At 43.0% G+C, this 15,460-nt stretch overlaps 1 protein-coding gene across 1 annotated transcript in view; it reads left to right on the forward strand.

Moving 5' to 3' along the window:
- ada (adenosine deaminase) overlaps positions 1–15,254 on the forward strand; it is a 41,737-nt gene extending 26,483 nt beyond the window's left edge. Inside the window, exons 7-11 of the mRNA XM_078419346.1 lie at positions 10,770–10,841; positions 11,777–11,878; positions 12,042–12,109; positions 12,744–12,873; positions 14,286–15,254. Of these exons, the coding sequence (XP_078275472.1) occupies positions 10,770–10,841; positions 11,777–11,878; positions 12,042–12,109; positions 12,744–12,873; positions 14,286–14,390 (477 nt within the window). The 3' untranslated portion in view covers positions 14,391–15,254. The remainder of the gene's footprint in view (positions 1–10,769; positions 10,842–11,776; positions 11,879–12,041; positions 12,110–12,743; positions 12,874–14,285) is intronic.
- The last annotated feature ends 206 nt before the right edge of the window (positions 15,255–15,460 follow it).

The raw sequence follows: 15,460 nt of genomic DNA on the forward strand, positions 1-15,460 counted from the left end.
CTAATTCTGCTCCTATCACTTATGACCTTTTTTTCTGCGGGGGGAGAAGGAGGAGGAGGCGGCAGTGGGGTAGCGGACAAAATGACGGGGAGAGGGTAGGGAGCCCCACGGTGGCCAACATGTCCTGTCGGTAGGGGCGGCCTGAAGAACACACGAGGGGCGAGGGAGGAGAAAAATCTGACTGTCTACCTTATCGACGCATAATTTTCTGTACCTATCAAATCTCAAGAGAAAACAACCCAAATTTACCCAACCTCTCCTACCTCTTTTGCACCCACTTCCAAAGTCCCCACATCTTACCTGAGATAGGATGACCAGAACAGCTCACAATCCAGAAAGAGAGAACATGCAAAATATCACTGCATCGTGATGCCGTGCCATTATAACTGTGGCAAATCCCATGACGAAAGATCAGAGATATTTGGCTTGTATTGGTATAAACCGTTGATATGGTTGATCTGTAATGTCCCTCCCTTTTCAATCAACACTCATTACTATGTGGGAATAATCGTTTGTTATGTAATTGTGTATCCATTGACCTGGTGTACAAGGAAAGTTCGATTAAGGTCATTCAGCTATATTCTACTCAGCAAATGTTGCTGCAATAATGAATTATGGATAAATAATTATAGAAATAATAATTATAGGATTATATGGGGGTAGCTATACCATTAGGATACATTACTTGGCTCAATAACTTTGATTGTGCTATAAAATACCCACTGGACCTTTGAACCCAATACATGGAGTCATTATTAGATTGGAAGCAAGTCTTGCTTTTTTAATCAAGAGTTTATAACCTATTTTCCTGCCCATGCAAATTCTATCTCGTTGGCAGATGTGGCCTTGGTGCAGCTGTTAATTACCTTGACAACACATTCCGTACTGTTCCTGATAACTTTATACCCTGACTCCATCGCCCAGTAGCATGGAGAGTATCCATCGTGTTTAAGCATGTCCATTCGGTCAGATCAATGGTCTGAATTGTTTTCTTACCGTTTGCTTGTTTGAAGGCCGAGAGCCACCGATATCTGCTTGCTTCAGCCATCCAACCACTTTTGTATCATCAGCAAACTTGCTTATCTTGCCCTATATGTTCTCCTCCAAATCATTGATGTAGATGACAAACAGTAATGGGCCCAGCACCGAACCCTGAGGCACACCACTCATCACAGGCCTCCACCATCACACTCTGCTTCCTTCCATGGAGCCAATTTGCTATCCATTCAGCTATCTCTCCTTCGATCCCATGCGATCTAACCTTCCAGAGTAGCCTACCATGCGGAACCTTGTCGAATACCTTACAAGTCCATGTACACAACATCTACAGCTCTGCCCTCCAACTTTTTTGGTCACCTCTTCAAAAAAAATCAATCAGATTTGTGAGACACGACCTCCCATGTACAAAACCATGCTGACTATTCCCAATCTGCCCTTGCCCATCCAAATGCCTGTATAACCTATCCCGCAGAATACTCTCTAGTAACTTCACAACTACAGATGTTAAGCTCATCGGCCTATAGTTCCCAGCATTATCCCTGCAGCCCTTCTTGAAAAGAGGCACAACATTTGCCACCCTCCAGTCTTTCATCAGCCCTATTCCAACATACGCTATTTCTCCAAAACCTTGCGTCTATTTTATCTCATAAATCGATCAATTCTTTTTGCCTCTTGGTTACATTAAGGAGTAGTTTACAGTAGCCAATTACAGTGCGGAAACGGACCCTTCGGTCCACTGAGTCCAGACTGACCAGCGATCACCCCATACACTAGCACTATCCTACACACTAGGGACAATTTACAGAAGCTAATTAACCAACAAACCTGTACATTTCTGTTGTGTGTGGAGGAACCTGGAGCACCCGGAGAGAACCCACACTGTCACATAGAGAATGTACAAATTCCATACCAACAGCACCCATAGTCAGGATTGAAGGTTAACTGGCTTTGGAAAAAAATTGTAAGTTGTCCCTAGTGTTAGTGTTAGTGTACAGGGTGATCGCTGGTCTGCGCGGACTGGGTGGGGCGAAGGGCCTGTTTCCGCGCTCTAACTCTACAGTCTCCTCAAACCCACCGCCTTAGAACCAGTCTTTTTAGATTTAGAGATACAGCGCGGAAACAGGCCCACCGGGTTCGCGCCGCCCAGCGATCCCCGCACATTAACACTATCCTACACCCACTAGGGATATTTTTTACATTTTCCCAGCCAATTAACCTACATAACCTACATACCTGTACGTCTTTGGAGTATGGGAGGAAACCGAAGATCTCGGAGAAAACTCACGTGGTCACGGGGAGAACGTACAAACTCCGTACAGACAGAACCCATAGTCGGGATCGAACCTAAGTCTCAGGCGCTGCATTCGCTGTAAGGCAGCAACTCTACCGCTGCGCCACCATGCCGCTGAGTCTTGCAAAATCTTGCAAATCTTTACTCAGCCTCACTGTTTCTGAGCTGTACGACTCTCTATCTCTACTTATCCAATGGCAAGTTCTTCAATATTCACAATCTCACTTAGTTTGTAGTGGGTAGTGAAGTTAGAAATATGACTTTTTTATCTTCTCAGCCAAATGATCGTCAAAGATTACAAGTAGCTGGGGCCCAATCTCCGATCCATGTGGTACCTTATCAGCTGTAACTTGCCAAATTAAAAAGTATACATACTCCCCATCTTTATTCTCTGCCCAGCAACCAATTCTTTACTAATGTCTGTACAGTACCCCAATTCCCTGTGCTAATCAACTAGTAGACAAGGTGAAACTAGCAGATATGTATTTGAATCTCCAAAAGACCCATCGTAAACCCCTGGAGATTCAAATACACTGCATCCAATAATTCCTCCATCTCCTTTATGAGTTAATAGACAATAGCCAAAGGTGCAGGAGTAGGCCATTCAGCCCTTCGAGCCAGCACCGCCATTCAATGCGATCATGGCTGATCACTCTCAATCAGTACCCCGTTCCTGCCTTCTCCCCATACCCCCTCACTCCGCTATCCTTAAGAGCTCTATCCAGCTCTCTCTTGAAAGCATCCAACGAACTGGCCTCCACTGCCTTCTGAGGCAGAGAATTCCACACCTTCACCACTCTCTGACTGAAAAAGTTCTTCCTCATCTCCGTTCTAAATGGCCTACCCCTTATTCTTAAACTGTGGCCCCTTGTTCTGGACTCCCCCAACATTGGGAACATGTTTCCTGCCTCTAATGTGTCCAATCCCCTAATTATCTTATATGTTTCAATGAGTTGCATCTTCCAAGTACTCAAATGCAGTTTTCCTTGCATTGAATCCATCCAAACTCTGCACAAACCTTTCATTCTGTCAGATGGAGGGAATGGTTAGGCCGCATTTCACGTTGGGACCCCTCAGACCCGAAACGTCACCTAGCCATGTTTTCCAGAGATGCTGCTTGACCCGCTGAGTTGCTCCAGTGCTTTGTCTTTTCCTTGTGTCCACATTCTTTTCAAGGTGTGCAGTTATTACATACTTCGTTATAGATTCCAACATCTACCCTGCCATGCAGTCACAGGGAGAAGGTACAAACTCCATACAGACAGCATGTTCAAACCCGGGTCTCTGGTGCTGTAAGGCAGTAACTCTGCCGCTGCACCACTGTGATGCCCTAAAGTCCTTGTGATGAATCGGCTTTCAAGGTCACCTTCTTTATTCTCACCAGGTCCTTGATATTGTAATATATTCAACTGGTTTTGTGCTTTTTCTTTCATGAGGCCAAATACTAATTGATTCATTTCTCTACAACTTCCTAATTTCCAGTTATAAATGTTCCTGTCTCTGTGTACGTGAGCATTGTGTTTGGCACAGTCATTGTGGGCTGAAGGGCCTGTTCATGTATTGTTCAAGTTTGTTCTATGTCCTATTTGCTTTATACCTACTAATGAAACCTCTCTTTTGTTTAGATCTTGTTAGTCTACACTAGTCTATTTTTGCTTTAATCAATTTCTTGATCCTCGGTTTTGCATTCTAAAATGTGTCCAATCCTTAGGCCTAGAGTTGTTTTTTTGGCAACTCTACATCTTTTTTGATTGAAAACCATATCTTTATTTTCTCCAGTAAAACACCAAGTGCTGGAGTAACTCAACAGTTCAGGCAGCATCTATGGAGGGAATGGATAGGCAACAATTCAGGTTGGGACCCTTCTGCAGACTGGTCAGGCATAGATGAATCACTTTTTTAGTTTGGGATTTTTGTTCCTTTGAGAATTTTTAAAACTTGTGCATGATTTATTTAAATGCTAAACATTACTTGTGTGGCATCATACCTTTTTAAATGTGTTCTTTCTGTGAATTAAAACCTACTCTTCTTGCATGCCCCCATTATTTCCATCGTCAGATTTTCACTTTGAACGCATCATTTTTAAACTAAATGTAAATGTCAACACATTATAGTCATACAGTGTGAAAACAGGTCCTTTGGCTCAACTTGCCCACACTGACCAACATGTCCCATCTACACTAGTCCCACCTGCCTGCATTTGGCCCATCTCCCTCTAAACCTGTCCTATCAATGTACCTGTCCAAATGTTTCTTGATTATAGCGATAGTACCTGCCTCCTTCGGCAGCTCGTTCCATATACCCACCACCCTCTGTATGGAAAAAGTTACCCCTCCAGTTCATATTAAATCTTCTCCCCCCCTCACATTAAAACCCATAGCCTCTGGTTCTTGATTCACCTGTTCTGGCCAAGAGACTCTGTGTGTCGACCCAATCTATTCCTCTCATGATTTTTGTACACCTCTCTCAGATCACCCCTCATCCTCTGGCACTCCAAGGAATAGAATCCTAGCCTGGATAACCTCTCCCTATAACTCGGGCCCTCGAGTCTTGGCAATATCCTCGTAATCTTCCAGTTTGACACTTTTTGCTCAGTCTTATTTTGAAAGCCCCTTGCCAACAAGGTTATCAATCAAATTTTTCTCAGTGCTCAAAATGAGATCCATATGCTTGTATATTTCTCCTAGCTGATTCTGCCTATGAGGGGGAAAAAAGCATATTGAATATATTGTATGAATTCATCGTCCATCTTATTGCGGCAAACTTGAATGGTCCAGTCTTCATGTGCGTTAAAGTCTCCAGTGATCACTGTATTATCACTATTACTTTCCTGATTATGTCACACCCAAATTTATAGCTGCCATTTAGTACATTATAAATAAGTCAATACCTCCTACCCTTTGCCACACCTATTGATTCACATTCTACATCGTAATCTCTCATGCCTAGAACATATCTCAGCTGTTCACTAATCTCCTGCGTTATTCACCATTGCTGCAACCCTTTATCAATTTGCTTGTCCTTTCATAATGTCAAATATCCTGCAATATATTTAGTTCTCAGCCATGCTTCTGTTCCAGACATTAAATAATATCTTCTACTTACATTGTGCCATTAATTACTTTCTGATAGAGAATGATCAACCTGAAAAGGTATTCTTTTCCCCACGGATGCTGGTGAATATTTTGCAGGCTTTTTCAATTCTTTATTTTTGATGCTAAACATTTGCAGTTTTTAGGTTTTGCACTCGATGACTCTAACCAGGGGCGGCGCGGTGGGGCAGCGGTAGAGTTGCTGCCTTACAGCGCCAGAGACCCGGGTTCGATCCTGACTACAGGTGCCATCTGTACGAAGTTTGTACGTTCTCCCTGTGACATGCGGAGGTTTTCTACGGTACCTCCGGCTTCCTACCGCACTCCAAAGACGTACAGGTTTGTAGGGTAATTGGCTTGGTAAAATTGTCCCTAGTGTGTGTACATATATATTCCTTTATTTGTCCCACACCGGGAAAATCGCTGGTCGGCGTGGACTCGGTGATCCGACGGGCCTGTTTCAATGGCGCACCTCTTTTTAAAAAAAACAAAAACAACCCAATGTTTTTCACCACAATAAAATAATCCAGTTATTAACAATCTATTAGTTACTGTATCGACTGAGCACTCTGTGTGTGCAATTACAACTTCCAAAATTCACCATTCTACTGGGTAAAAAGCATCAGAAAAGATGGTGGGCTTTGCAAAGTCATCTTTTGCAAAGCATATAATAGATCTCTGCAGATTTATTCTTGGCATGCGTACGTTAAATGGAAAATTGTTCTTGCCCACTTGAGCAATAAAACGATTAGTTTACCAGGCGCCAATTTAGATGACTGTTTTTAATAATGTAGTTGTTAGGCTAAATTAATAGGATGAAAGTCCATCATTGATATGTCACGAGGAATTAAATGTCAGTTTAGGAATAGTTTAGTTTAGAGATGCAGTGCGGAAATAGGCCCTTCGGCCCACCGAGTCCACACCGACCAGCGTTCCCTGCACATTAACACTATCCTGCACATTCTAGGGACAATTTACGCATACACCAAGCCAATTAACTTACATACCTGTACGTCTTTGGAGTGTGAGAGGAAACCGAAGATCTCGGGAAAAAAACCCACGCAGTCATGAGGGGAACGTACAAGCTCCGTACAAACAGCACCCAAAGTCGGGATCGAACCCGGGTCTCCGGCGCTGCAAGCACTGTAAGTCAGGAACTCTACCACTGTGCCACTATGGCTGCCCCAAGCAGATACTAAGCAGATCCTCTGCTTAAGGTTTTCTGAAACCATAGAATGGGAAAAAAAGTCTACTGATTTCTATGGGGATTTTGACCAAATAAAATCGTTAAAATTTGAAATGCTGCTCCATTAACAGCATTTTTCTCATACAAATCATTTTATTTATACCAGTTATCATGCTCTGAGAAACTGTTTTATTTCACTAATTAGAGATTAACGAAATAAAACAGTTTCTCAGAGCATGACAACTGGTATAAATAAAATGATTGGTATAAGAAAAATTAATTGAATGAAAGATACAGCATGGAGACAGTCCCTTCGGCCCACTGACCATTGATCACCCATTCAACATATCTAGTTCGATGTTATCCCATTTTACTATCCATTCCATACACACTGGGAGCAATTTAGAGGCAATTAATCTACTTGCACGAGTACCCGGAGGAAACCCACGTGGACACGGGGAGAACGTACAAACTCCTCACAGACAGCACCCGAGGTCTCTGGCGCTGAGAGGCAGCAACTCTGCCAGTGAATGAATTGTTCTGGGAGATTTCAACATGCAGGTAGACTGGGAAAATCAGGTTGGAAATGGACCCCAGGAAAGAGAGTTTGTAGAGTGCCTTCGAGATGGATTCTTAGAACAGCTTGTACTGGAGCCTACCAGGGAGAAGGCAATTCTGGATTTAGTGTTGTGTAATGATCCTGATCTGATAAGGGGACTAGAGATATAGGGGCCATTAGGAGGCAGTGATCACAACATGATAAGTTTTACTCTGCAAATGGAAAGGCAGAAGGGAAAATCGGAAGTGTCGGTTTTACAGTATAGCAAAGGGGATTACAGAGGCATGAGGCAGGAGCTGGCCAAAATTGATTGGAAGGAGGCCCTAGCAGGGAAGACGGTAGAACAGCAATGGCAGGTATTCCTGGGAATAATGCAGAGGTTGCAGGATCAATTTATTCCAAAGAGGTGGAAAGACTCTAAGGGGAGTAAGAGACACCTGTGGCTGACAAGGGAAGTCAGGGACAGCATAAAAATTAAGGAGAGGAAGTATAACATAGCAAAGAAGAGTGGGAAGACAGAGGATTGGGACTCTTTTAAAGAGCAACAAAAGTTAACTAAAAAGGCAATACGGGGAGAAAAGATGAGGTACGAGGGTAAACTAGCCAATAATATAAAGGAGGATAGCAAAAGTTTTTTTAGGTACGTGAAGAGGAAAAAAATAGTCAAGGCAAATGTGGGTCCCTTGAAGACAGAAGCAGGGGAATTTATTATGGGGAACAAAGAAATGGCAGACGAGTTAAACCGTTACTTTGGATCTGTCTTCACTGAGGAAGATACACACAATCTCCCAAATGTTCTAGGGGCCGGAGAACCTAGGGTGATGGAGGAACTGAAGGAAATCCACATTAGGCAGGAAATGGTTTTGGGTAGACTGATGGGACTGAAGGCTGATAAATCCCCAGGGCCTGATGGTCTGCATCCCAGAGTACTTAAGGAGGTGGCTCTAGAAATAGTGGAAGCATTGGAGATCATTTTTCAATGTTCTATAGATTCAGGATCAGTTCCTGTGGATTGGAGGATAGCAAATGTTATCCCACTTTTTAAGAAAGGAGGGAGAGAGAAAACGGGTAATTATAGACCAGTTAGTCTGACGTCAGTGGTGGGGAAGATGCTGGAGTCAATTATAAAAGACGAAATTGCTGAGCATTTGGATAGCAGTAACGGGATCATTCCGAGTCAGCATGGATTTACGAAGGGGAAATCATGCTTGACAAATCTACTGGAATTTTTTGAGGATGTAACTAGGAAAATTGACAAGGGAGAGTCAGTGGATGTGGTGTACCTCGACTTTCAGAAAGCCTTCGACAAGGTCCCACATAGGAGATTAGTGGGCAAAATTAGGGCACATGGTATTGGGGGTAGGGTACTGACATGGATAGAAAATTGGTTGACAGACAGAAAGCAAAGAGTGGGGATAAATGGGTCCCTTTCGGAATGGCAGGCAGTGACCAGTGGGGTACCGCAAGGTTCGGTGCTGGGACCCCAGCTATTTACGATATACATTAATGACTTAGACGAAGGGATTAAAAGTACCATTAGCAAATTTGCAGATGATACTAAGTTGGGGGGTAGTGTGAATTGTGAGGAAGATGCAATAAGGCTGCAGGGTGACTTGGACAGGTTGTGTGAGTGGGCGGATACATGGCAGATGCAGTTTAATGTAGATAAGTGTGAGGTTATTCACTTTGGAAGTAAGAATAGAAAGGCAGATTATTATCTGAATGGTGTCAAGTTAGGAGGAGGGGGAGTTCAACGAGATCTGGGTGTCCTAGTGCATCAGTCAATGAAAGGAAGCATGCAGGTACAGCAGGCAGTGAAGAAAGCCAATGGAATGTTGGCCTTCGTAACAAGAGGAGTTGAGTATAGGAGCAAAGAGGTCCTTCTACAGTTGTACCGGGCCCTGGTGAGACCGCACCTGTAGTACTGTGTGCAGTTTTGGTCTCCAAATTTGAGGAAGGATATTCTTGCTATGGAGGGCGTGCAGCGTAGGTTCACTAGGTTAATTCCCGGAATGGCGGGACTATCGTATGTTGAAAGGCTGGAGCGATTGGGCTTGTATACACTGGAATTTAGAAGGATGAGGGGGGATCTTATTGAAACATATAAGATAATTAAGGGATTGGACACATTAGAGGCAGATAACATGTTCCCAATGTTGGGGGAGTCCAGAACAAGGGGCCACAGTTTAAGAATAAGGGGTAGGCCATTTAGAACGGAGATGAGGAAGAACTTTTTCAGTCAGAGGGTGGTGAAGGTGTGGAATTCTCTGCCTCAGAAGGCAGTGGAGGCCAGTTCGTTGGATGCTTTCAAGAGAGAGCTGGATAGAGCTCTTAAGGATAGCGGAGTGAGGGGGTATGGGGAGAAGGCAGGAACGGGGTACTGATTGAGAGTGATCAGCCATGATCGCATTGAATGGCGGTGCTGGCTCGAGGGGCTGAATGGCCTACTCCTGCACCTATTGTCTATTGTCTATTGTCTAATTGCAATATGAACTGGGTATTTACAGATCTGTATTAGTCGTTTAGGACGATGCAAAAGTAGGTTTCCCAGTTACTTCACAAAACATGAGACAAGGAAAAGACAAAATAGTTCTTGGATTGATGAATCCCCCCTTGCCCTGTCGCCTACATCCATTCCTCTGGCTTTGTATTTTGCAATTTTCTCTCCTTATCTCATGGCATTTGCTCTTTTTTCCCATCTTTGTCCACCTATCTGTCCATCAACCCTCCCTCTCCCCCATGTCTGTATCCACCTATCACTTGCCTGGCTTTGTCCCAGCACCACCTCCCTTCCAGCTTTCTCTTCCCTACTACAGTTGATCTGAACAAGGGTCCCCAAGTGAAACGTCACCTATCCATTTTCCCCAGAGATGCTGCCTGAACGGTCGTGTCAGTCCAACACTTTGTGCCTTTTTTCCCCCCATTGTAAACCAGCACCTGCAGTTCATTTTGTCCACAGCAAATTGGTTATGCATGTTCTGTTTAGAATACCAGTGACTACATTTAAAAGTATTTCATTGCAAAGTACACTGGGTGGTTATAAGGTCTGAAATCATGCAAGGCCACGATACAGCTTTTTAGTACTCTCGAGGCAACTGCTATTGAGCTAACCATCCAACTTGCTGTTCATGAGTTCAGTTTAGTTTATTGTCGGGTATAGTGAAAAGCTTTTGTTGTGTGCTAACCAGTCAGCAGAACTGGTATATTGTATTGTATTGTATTGTATAAGGGAATAATGTTTAGTTATTTTAGTGACTGGCATAACTGGCACACCCAACTGGAGCAATTTGGCAGTCTTTGGACACTTGTGGTGAACAATGCATTTAGTGCCACTCACACACACACAGACCACACACAAATGTGACCTTTGCGACAGAGACTGTCACTCCCGCATTGGTTTCTCCAGCCACAAGCGACGCTGCTCTGGCCCGAGGTGTGGAGCAAGCAGCCAACTTGGATGCATCACCCATGGTCAGCCATGACCGAGGGGGATCCTATGAAGTCATTGAAGCATGTCACCTTTCTCTTCTAGGGCACCGATAATATTGATTTATAGCTGCCATCTATCTAACGGTCTGATCTGAGCAAGTCTGTTCTGGTTATTCACATACGTCAATAACATTTCTTTGTTTCTTTTGTCAGGAAGCCTTTAATTGTGGCATCCATCGGACTGTACATGCTGGTGAAGTTGGACTACCTGCAGTAGTGAAAGAGGTGAAGCCATATTTATGGTTCTTTGTATTGGGTTTAAAGTTTTACAGCAGAGACAAACTCTAATCCCTGTGCATCCTGACTAACCAAATCAGCCTCTCTTTCTGTTCTCTCCGTCATAAAGCCTGGTGGAGAATGTACTACCTTCTAGGGTGGGGTGAAATGATTAACAAAGGATAATTGTAAAATTCACAGCATGTGACATTGAGATTGATAAAAGCGCGCTGATTAAATAATCTGCTTATGAATGGTCTCTCTGATAAGAGACTGCTGATTCCATAACTTGTTTGAGAATGGACTGAATGGAGGTAACCTGGAGTTGAAATCCACTTGGTTTTAGCGTGGTGTCAAAAATACAAACAAGAAGAATGTGAACTTCAAAGAAATGTAAAAATACAACGGAACTGTAGAGACCATTGGGCCCACAACCCAGAGACCATTGGACCCAGGAACAGACCATTGGGCCCACAATGCCCAGGTCGAACGTGATGCCAACTAAACCAATCACTCTGCCTGCACGTGTCCATTCAGTTTCAGTTTATTATCTTGTGTACCCAGATACAGTGAAAAGCTTTTGTTGTGTGCTAACCATTCAGCGGAAAGACAATACATGAATACAATCGGGCCATTTACAGTGTATAGTCACGTGATAAGGAAATAGCGTTTAGTGTAAAGTAAAACCAGTAAAGTCCGATCAAATATAGTCTGAGTGTCACGCAAAACATCATCCTAATAAAAGTCTTTTGCTGTACCTTGATACACATGACAATAATAAACTAAAGTGAACATACCCCTCCATTTCAAAGGTTCAATGTAAAGCTGGGATAACATACTTTTTTTTTCTTTTAGTTTTGACTGAATTAACTAAATCATAACTTTGGTTTCCACCAACTTTATTGATCTTAACGGATAATTGGTTGACATTTATTCATTGACAGGCCGTGGATGTTTTAAAGGCTGAGAGAATTGGACATGGGTATCACACAATTGACGACCCTGCGCTCTACAACAACTTGTTAAAGCAAAATATACATTTTGAGGTAAGTAATTCCTGAACGTGCACCTCTAGCAAATGATGCTTGAACAAAGAATGAACCAGTTATTTAGGCTTTGCTACTCTAAGATTGTTTTTTTTTCCAATGGGCCATAAGGTTCTTTAATTGTTAAAGGCTTACGAGTGAGATTTCTTTTCTCTTCCCACAGGCCTGTCCGTGGTCTAGCTACCTTACTGGAGCATGCGACACAGATTTTACAAAGCATCCAGTTATCAGGTAACCCCAGTGTGATATCTTTCAAGAAAAAGCACTTCAAGGAGTAAGTACTTGCTCAGCAAGCGACCACTGTGACGAGCTTTGCAGAGCGGAGATAGATAGATTTTTGATTCGGTCGGGTGTCAAGGGTGAGAGAAACATAGAAGATAGGTGCAGGAGTGGCCCATCTGGCCCTTCGAGCCAGCTGATCATCCAAAATCAGTACCCCGTTCCTGCTTTCTCCCCATATCCCTTGATTCAGTTAGCCCTAAGAGCTATATCTAAAGGGCCTGCCCAGTTAGGCGATTTTAAGGTGACTGCCGGCGACTAGGCTGTGGCCGAACGTTCACCGGGGTGTCGTGGGCATGACCGTGAGGAGTTTCTTCAATGAATCGTAGCGGATCTCGGCGCGTCGCGGGAAAAAATTCCAGATAGAAATTTCTCGGCGACAGCTGCCTTGTCACCAGGTATCGTAGCTTATTGTGGGCCAGAGATGCTTCTTGACCTGCTGAGTTAATCCAGCACTTTGTTTTTTTTAAATAAAAGGTACATATGGTTTAAAAGAGTTAAATTATCTTTCAGTGCTATAAAAATGCCCCTATGGATTCCCATGTATGTTAATGCCTTGATTCTTCCTAACATTTTATATTCAAAGGTTTATGAAAGATGGAGCAAATTATTCACTGAGTACCGATGATCCATTGATATTCAAATCCACGCTCGATACGGACTATTCCATTGCATTAAAATACTTTGGTTTCACAGAAGAAGAATTCAAGAGAGTGGTGAGCTGATCTGAGCATTAGCAAAAATATTAAACAAATTGTCAAGTCAAGTCAAGTCAATTTTATTTGTATAGCACATTTAAAAACAACCCACGTTGACCAAAGTGCTGTACATCTGATTAGGTACTAAGGAAAAAATGAAACATACAGTAGCACGCAAACATAACAGCACATACAAAACAGTTCACAGCGCCTCCTCAATGAGCCTCAAACGCTAGGGAGTAGAAATAGGTTTTGGAGCCTGGACTTAAAGGAGTCGATGGAGGGGGCAGTTCTGATGGGGAGAGGGATGCTGTTCCACAGTCTAGGAGCTGCAACCGCAAAAGCGCGGTCACCCCTGAGCTTAAGCCGAGACCGCGGGATAGTGAGTAGCCCTAAGTCGGCCGACCTGAGGGACCTGGAGTTAGAGAGGTGGGTTAGAAGATTTTTGATGTAGGGGGAGGAATGTCCATTTAGGGCTTTATATGTGAATAGGAGGAGCTTGAAGTTGATTCTGTACCGTACAGGGAGCCAGTGGAGAGAGGCCAGAATCGGCGTGATGTGGTCCCTTTTACGGATTGTGTATCTTTATAACATAATTTAGGGTCATATAAGTAGTGGGAGCCGAATTAGGCCATTCGGCCCATCAAGTCTACTCTGCCATTCAATCATGACTGATCTATCTCTCCCTCCTAATCCTGCCTTCTCCCCATAACCCCGGGCGCTGGTACTGATCACAAATCTCTCCCGCTGGGTCCCATGTACCAGGCTGGAGTGTCTTAGGCAGTCAGAAGTTAATAGGATTCTAAAATTGATAATTTTTCCAGAGCCTTACTAATGTGAACATTGTAACTTGGGGAATTGTCACAGAAACTTTCAGGTTTCAGAATCCTATTCTATGACAATCTTTGTTGTTTGTCCCACCTGTCATGTTCCTAAATAAAACAAAATCAAAGAAAAGTTGGTCTCTTGGCCCATTGAAGACCATTACTTCATTTGCCAAACCTAAGAATCTTCAATAGCAATTAGACAATCTCGGGTGAAGCTGTACAAGATGGGCTTGTCATATTTTCTTGCACATTGTGACCCCTAATCTTTCCTAACTAAGCATTAGCCAACTGTGGACTATAGACAATAGGTGCAAGAGTAGGCCATTCGGCCCTTCGAACCAGCACCTCCATTCAATGTGATCATGGCTGATCATTCACATTCAGTACCCCGTTCCTGCCCTCTCCCCATATCTGTAGACTTCATTACAATGGCTAAGTAGCAGAGGTGGAGAAGGTTTGCCATTCCTCCTGCTTTACGTTTTAGTATTTTGTCCTGAAGTTAGGAAGATATCAGACTCTGAGTTACTTAAAAAATGTGCCATGTTTGCTATGAAAATACCTATACAAGCAATTGGTTGTAATTTTTGAAAAATTAATCTGCAGAATATTAATGCTGCCAAGTCCAGCTTTCTCCCTGCTGAAGAAAAAGACAAACTTCTATACACATTATATGATGCATATGGAATGTTGGAGAGCACCGATTTTTAAACGGCCACTACAACATCATCAATGTGAACAAAACGTTTCTCTCTAGTGACTACCTGAAGAATCCAATTAATGAACTACAATTTTTTTTCCTCCAGAATATTCCATTATTATCTGCTGACTTTGCGAAAAAATATATAACACTGCCTTCCTTGCAAACTGCCCTACATTGCCTTTTGATTTTAAGTATGGTGTTAACAAGAAGGTGATTAAAATATTGTTTTTAAGGCCCTATGTTATTTCGGCAATGGCTTTACATAATCATTTAAAACATTTTACATGAAAACATTGCAAACTGTGGCTCCTTGTCCACAAATGTCCCAAAGGGATCACTAAATCTAAGTCTGAAGTAGGGTTCCGACCCAAAACATCACCTATACCTTTTCTCCAGAGATGCTGCCTGACCTGCTGAGTTACTCCAGCATTTTGTGTCTATCTTTGGCATAAACTAGCATCTGCAGTTCCTTCCTACACACTGATTAACTCAAAAAGGAATGAAAATTTGGTGAACCACAATATTCACACCGATCAGCGCCTAATCCAGCTGGTGATATTGTTTGCCTAAAGTATGTTCGAATGAGGTGGGAAGAGGAAGAACCAATTTGCAAGGGATATTTCTTCAGTAAATAAGAGCAAATGGTGTGTAGGATTTTTTTCCCCCCAAGGAATGAGCTGGTATCACAGTGGATAAAGTTCAGAGCCAAGCTGAAGCTGTTTGAAATAAAATAGCTGAGAATGGCTTGGAAACATAGAAAGTAGGTGAAGGAGTAGGCCATTCAGCCCTTCGAGCCAGCACCGCCATTCAGTATTATCATGTAAGAAAATAACTTCAGATGCTGGTACAAATCGAAGGTGTTTATTCACAAAATGCTGGAGTAACTCAGCAGGTCAGGCAGCATCTCAGGAGAGAAGGAATGGGACCCTTGAAGGGTCTCGATCCGAAACATCTCCCATTCCTTCTCTCCTGAGATGCTGCCTGACCTGCTGAGTTACTCCAGCATTTTGTGAATAAATACCTTCAATATTATCATGGCTGATCATCCAGAATCAGTACCCTGTTCCTGCTTTTTTCC

This window comes from Rhinoraja longicauda, chromosome 22 (assembly GCF_053455715.1).
Source record: "Rhinoraja longicauda isolate Sanriku21f chromosome 22, sRhiLon1.1, whole genome shotgun sequence".
NCBI lineage: Eukaryota > Metazoa > Chordata > Chondrichthyes > Rajiformes > Arhynchobatidae > Rhinoraja > Rhinoraja longicauda.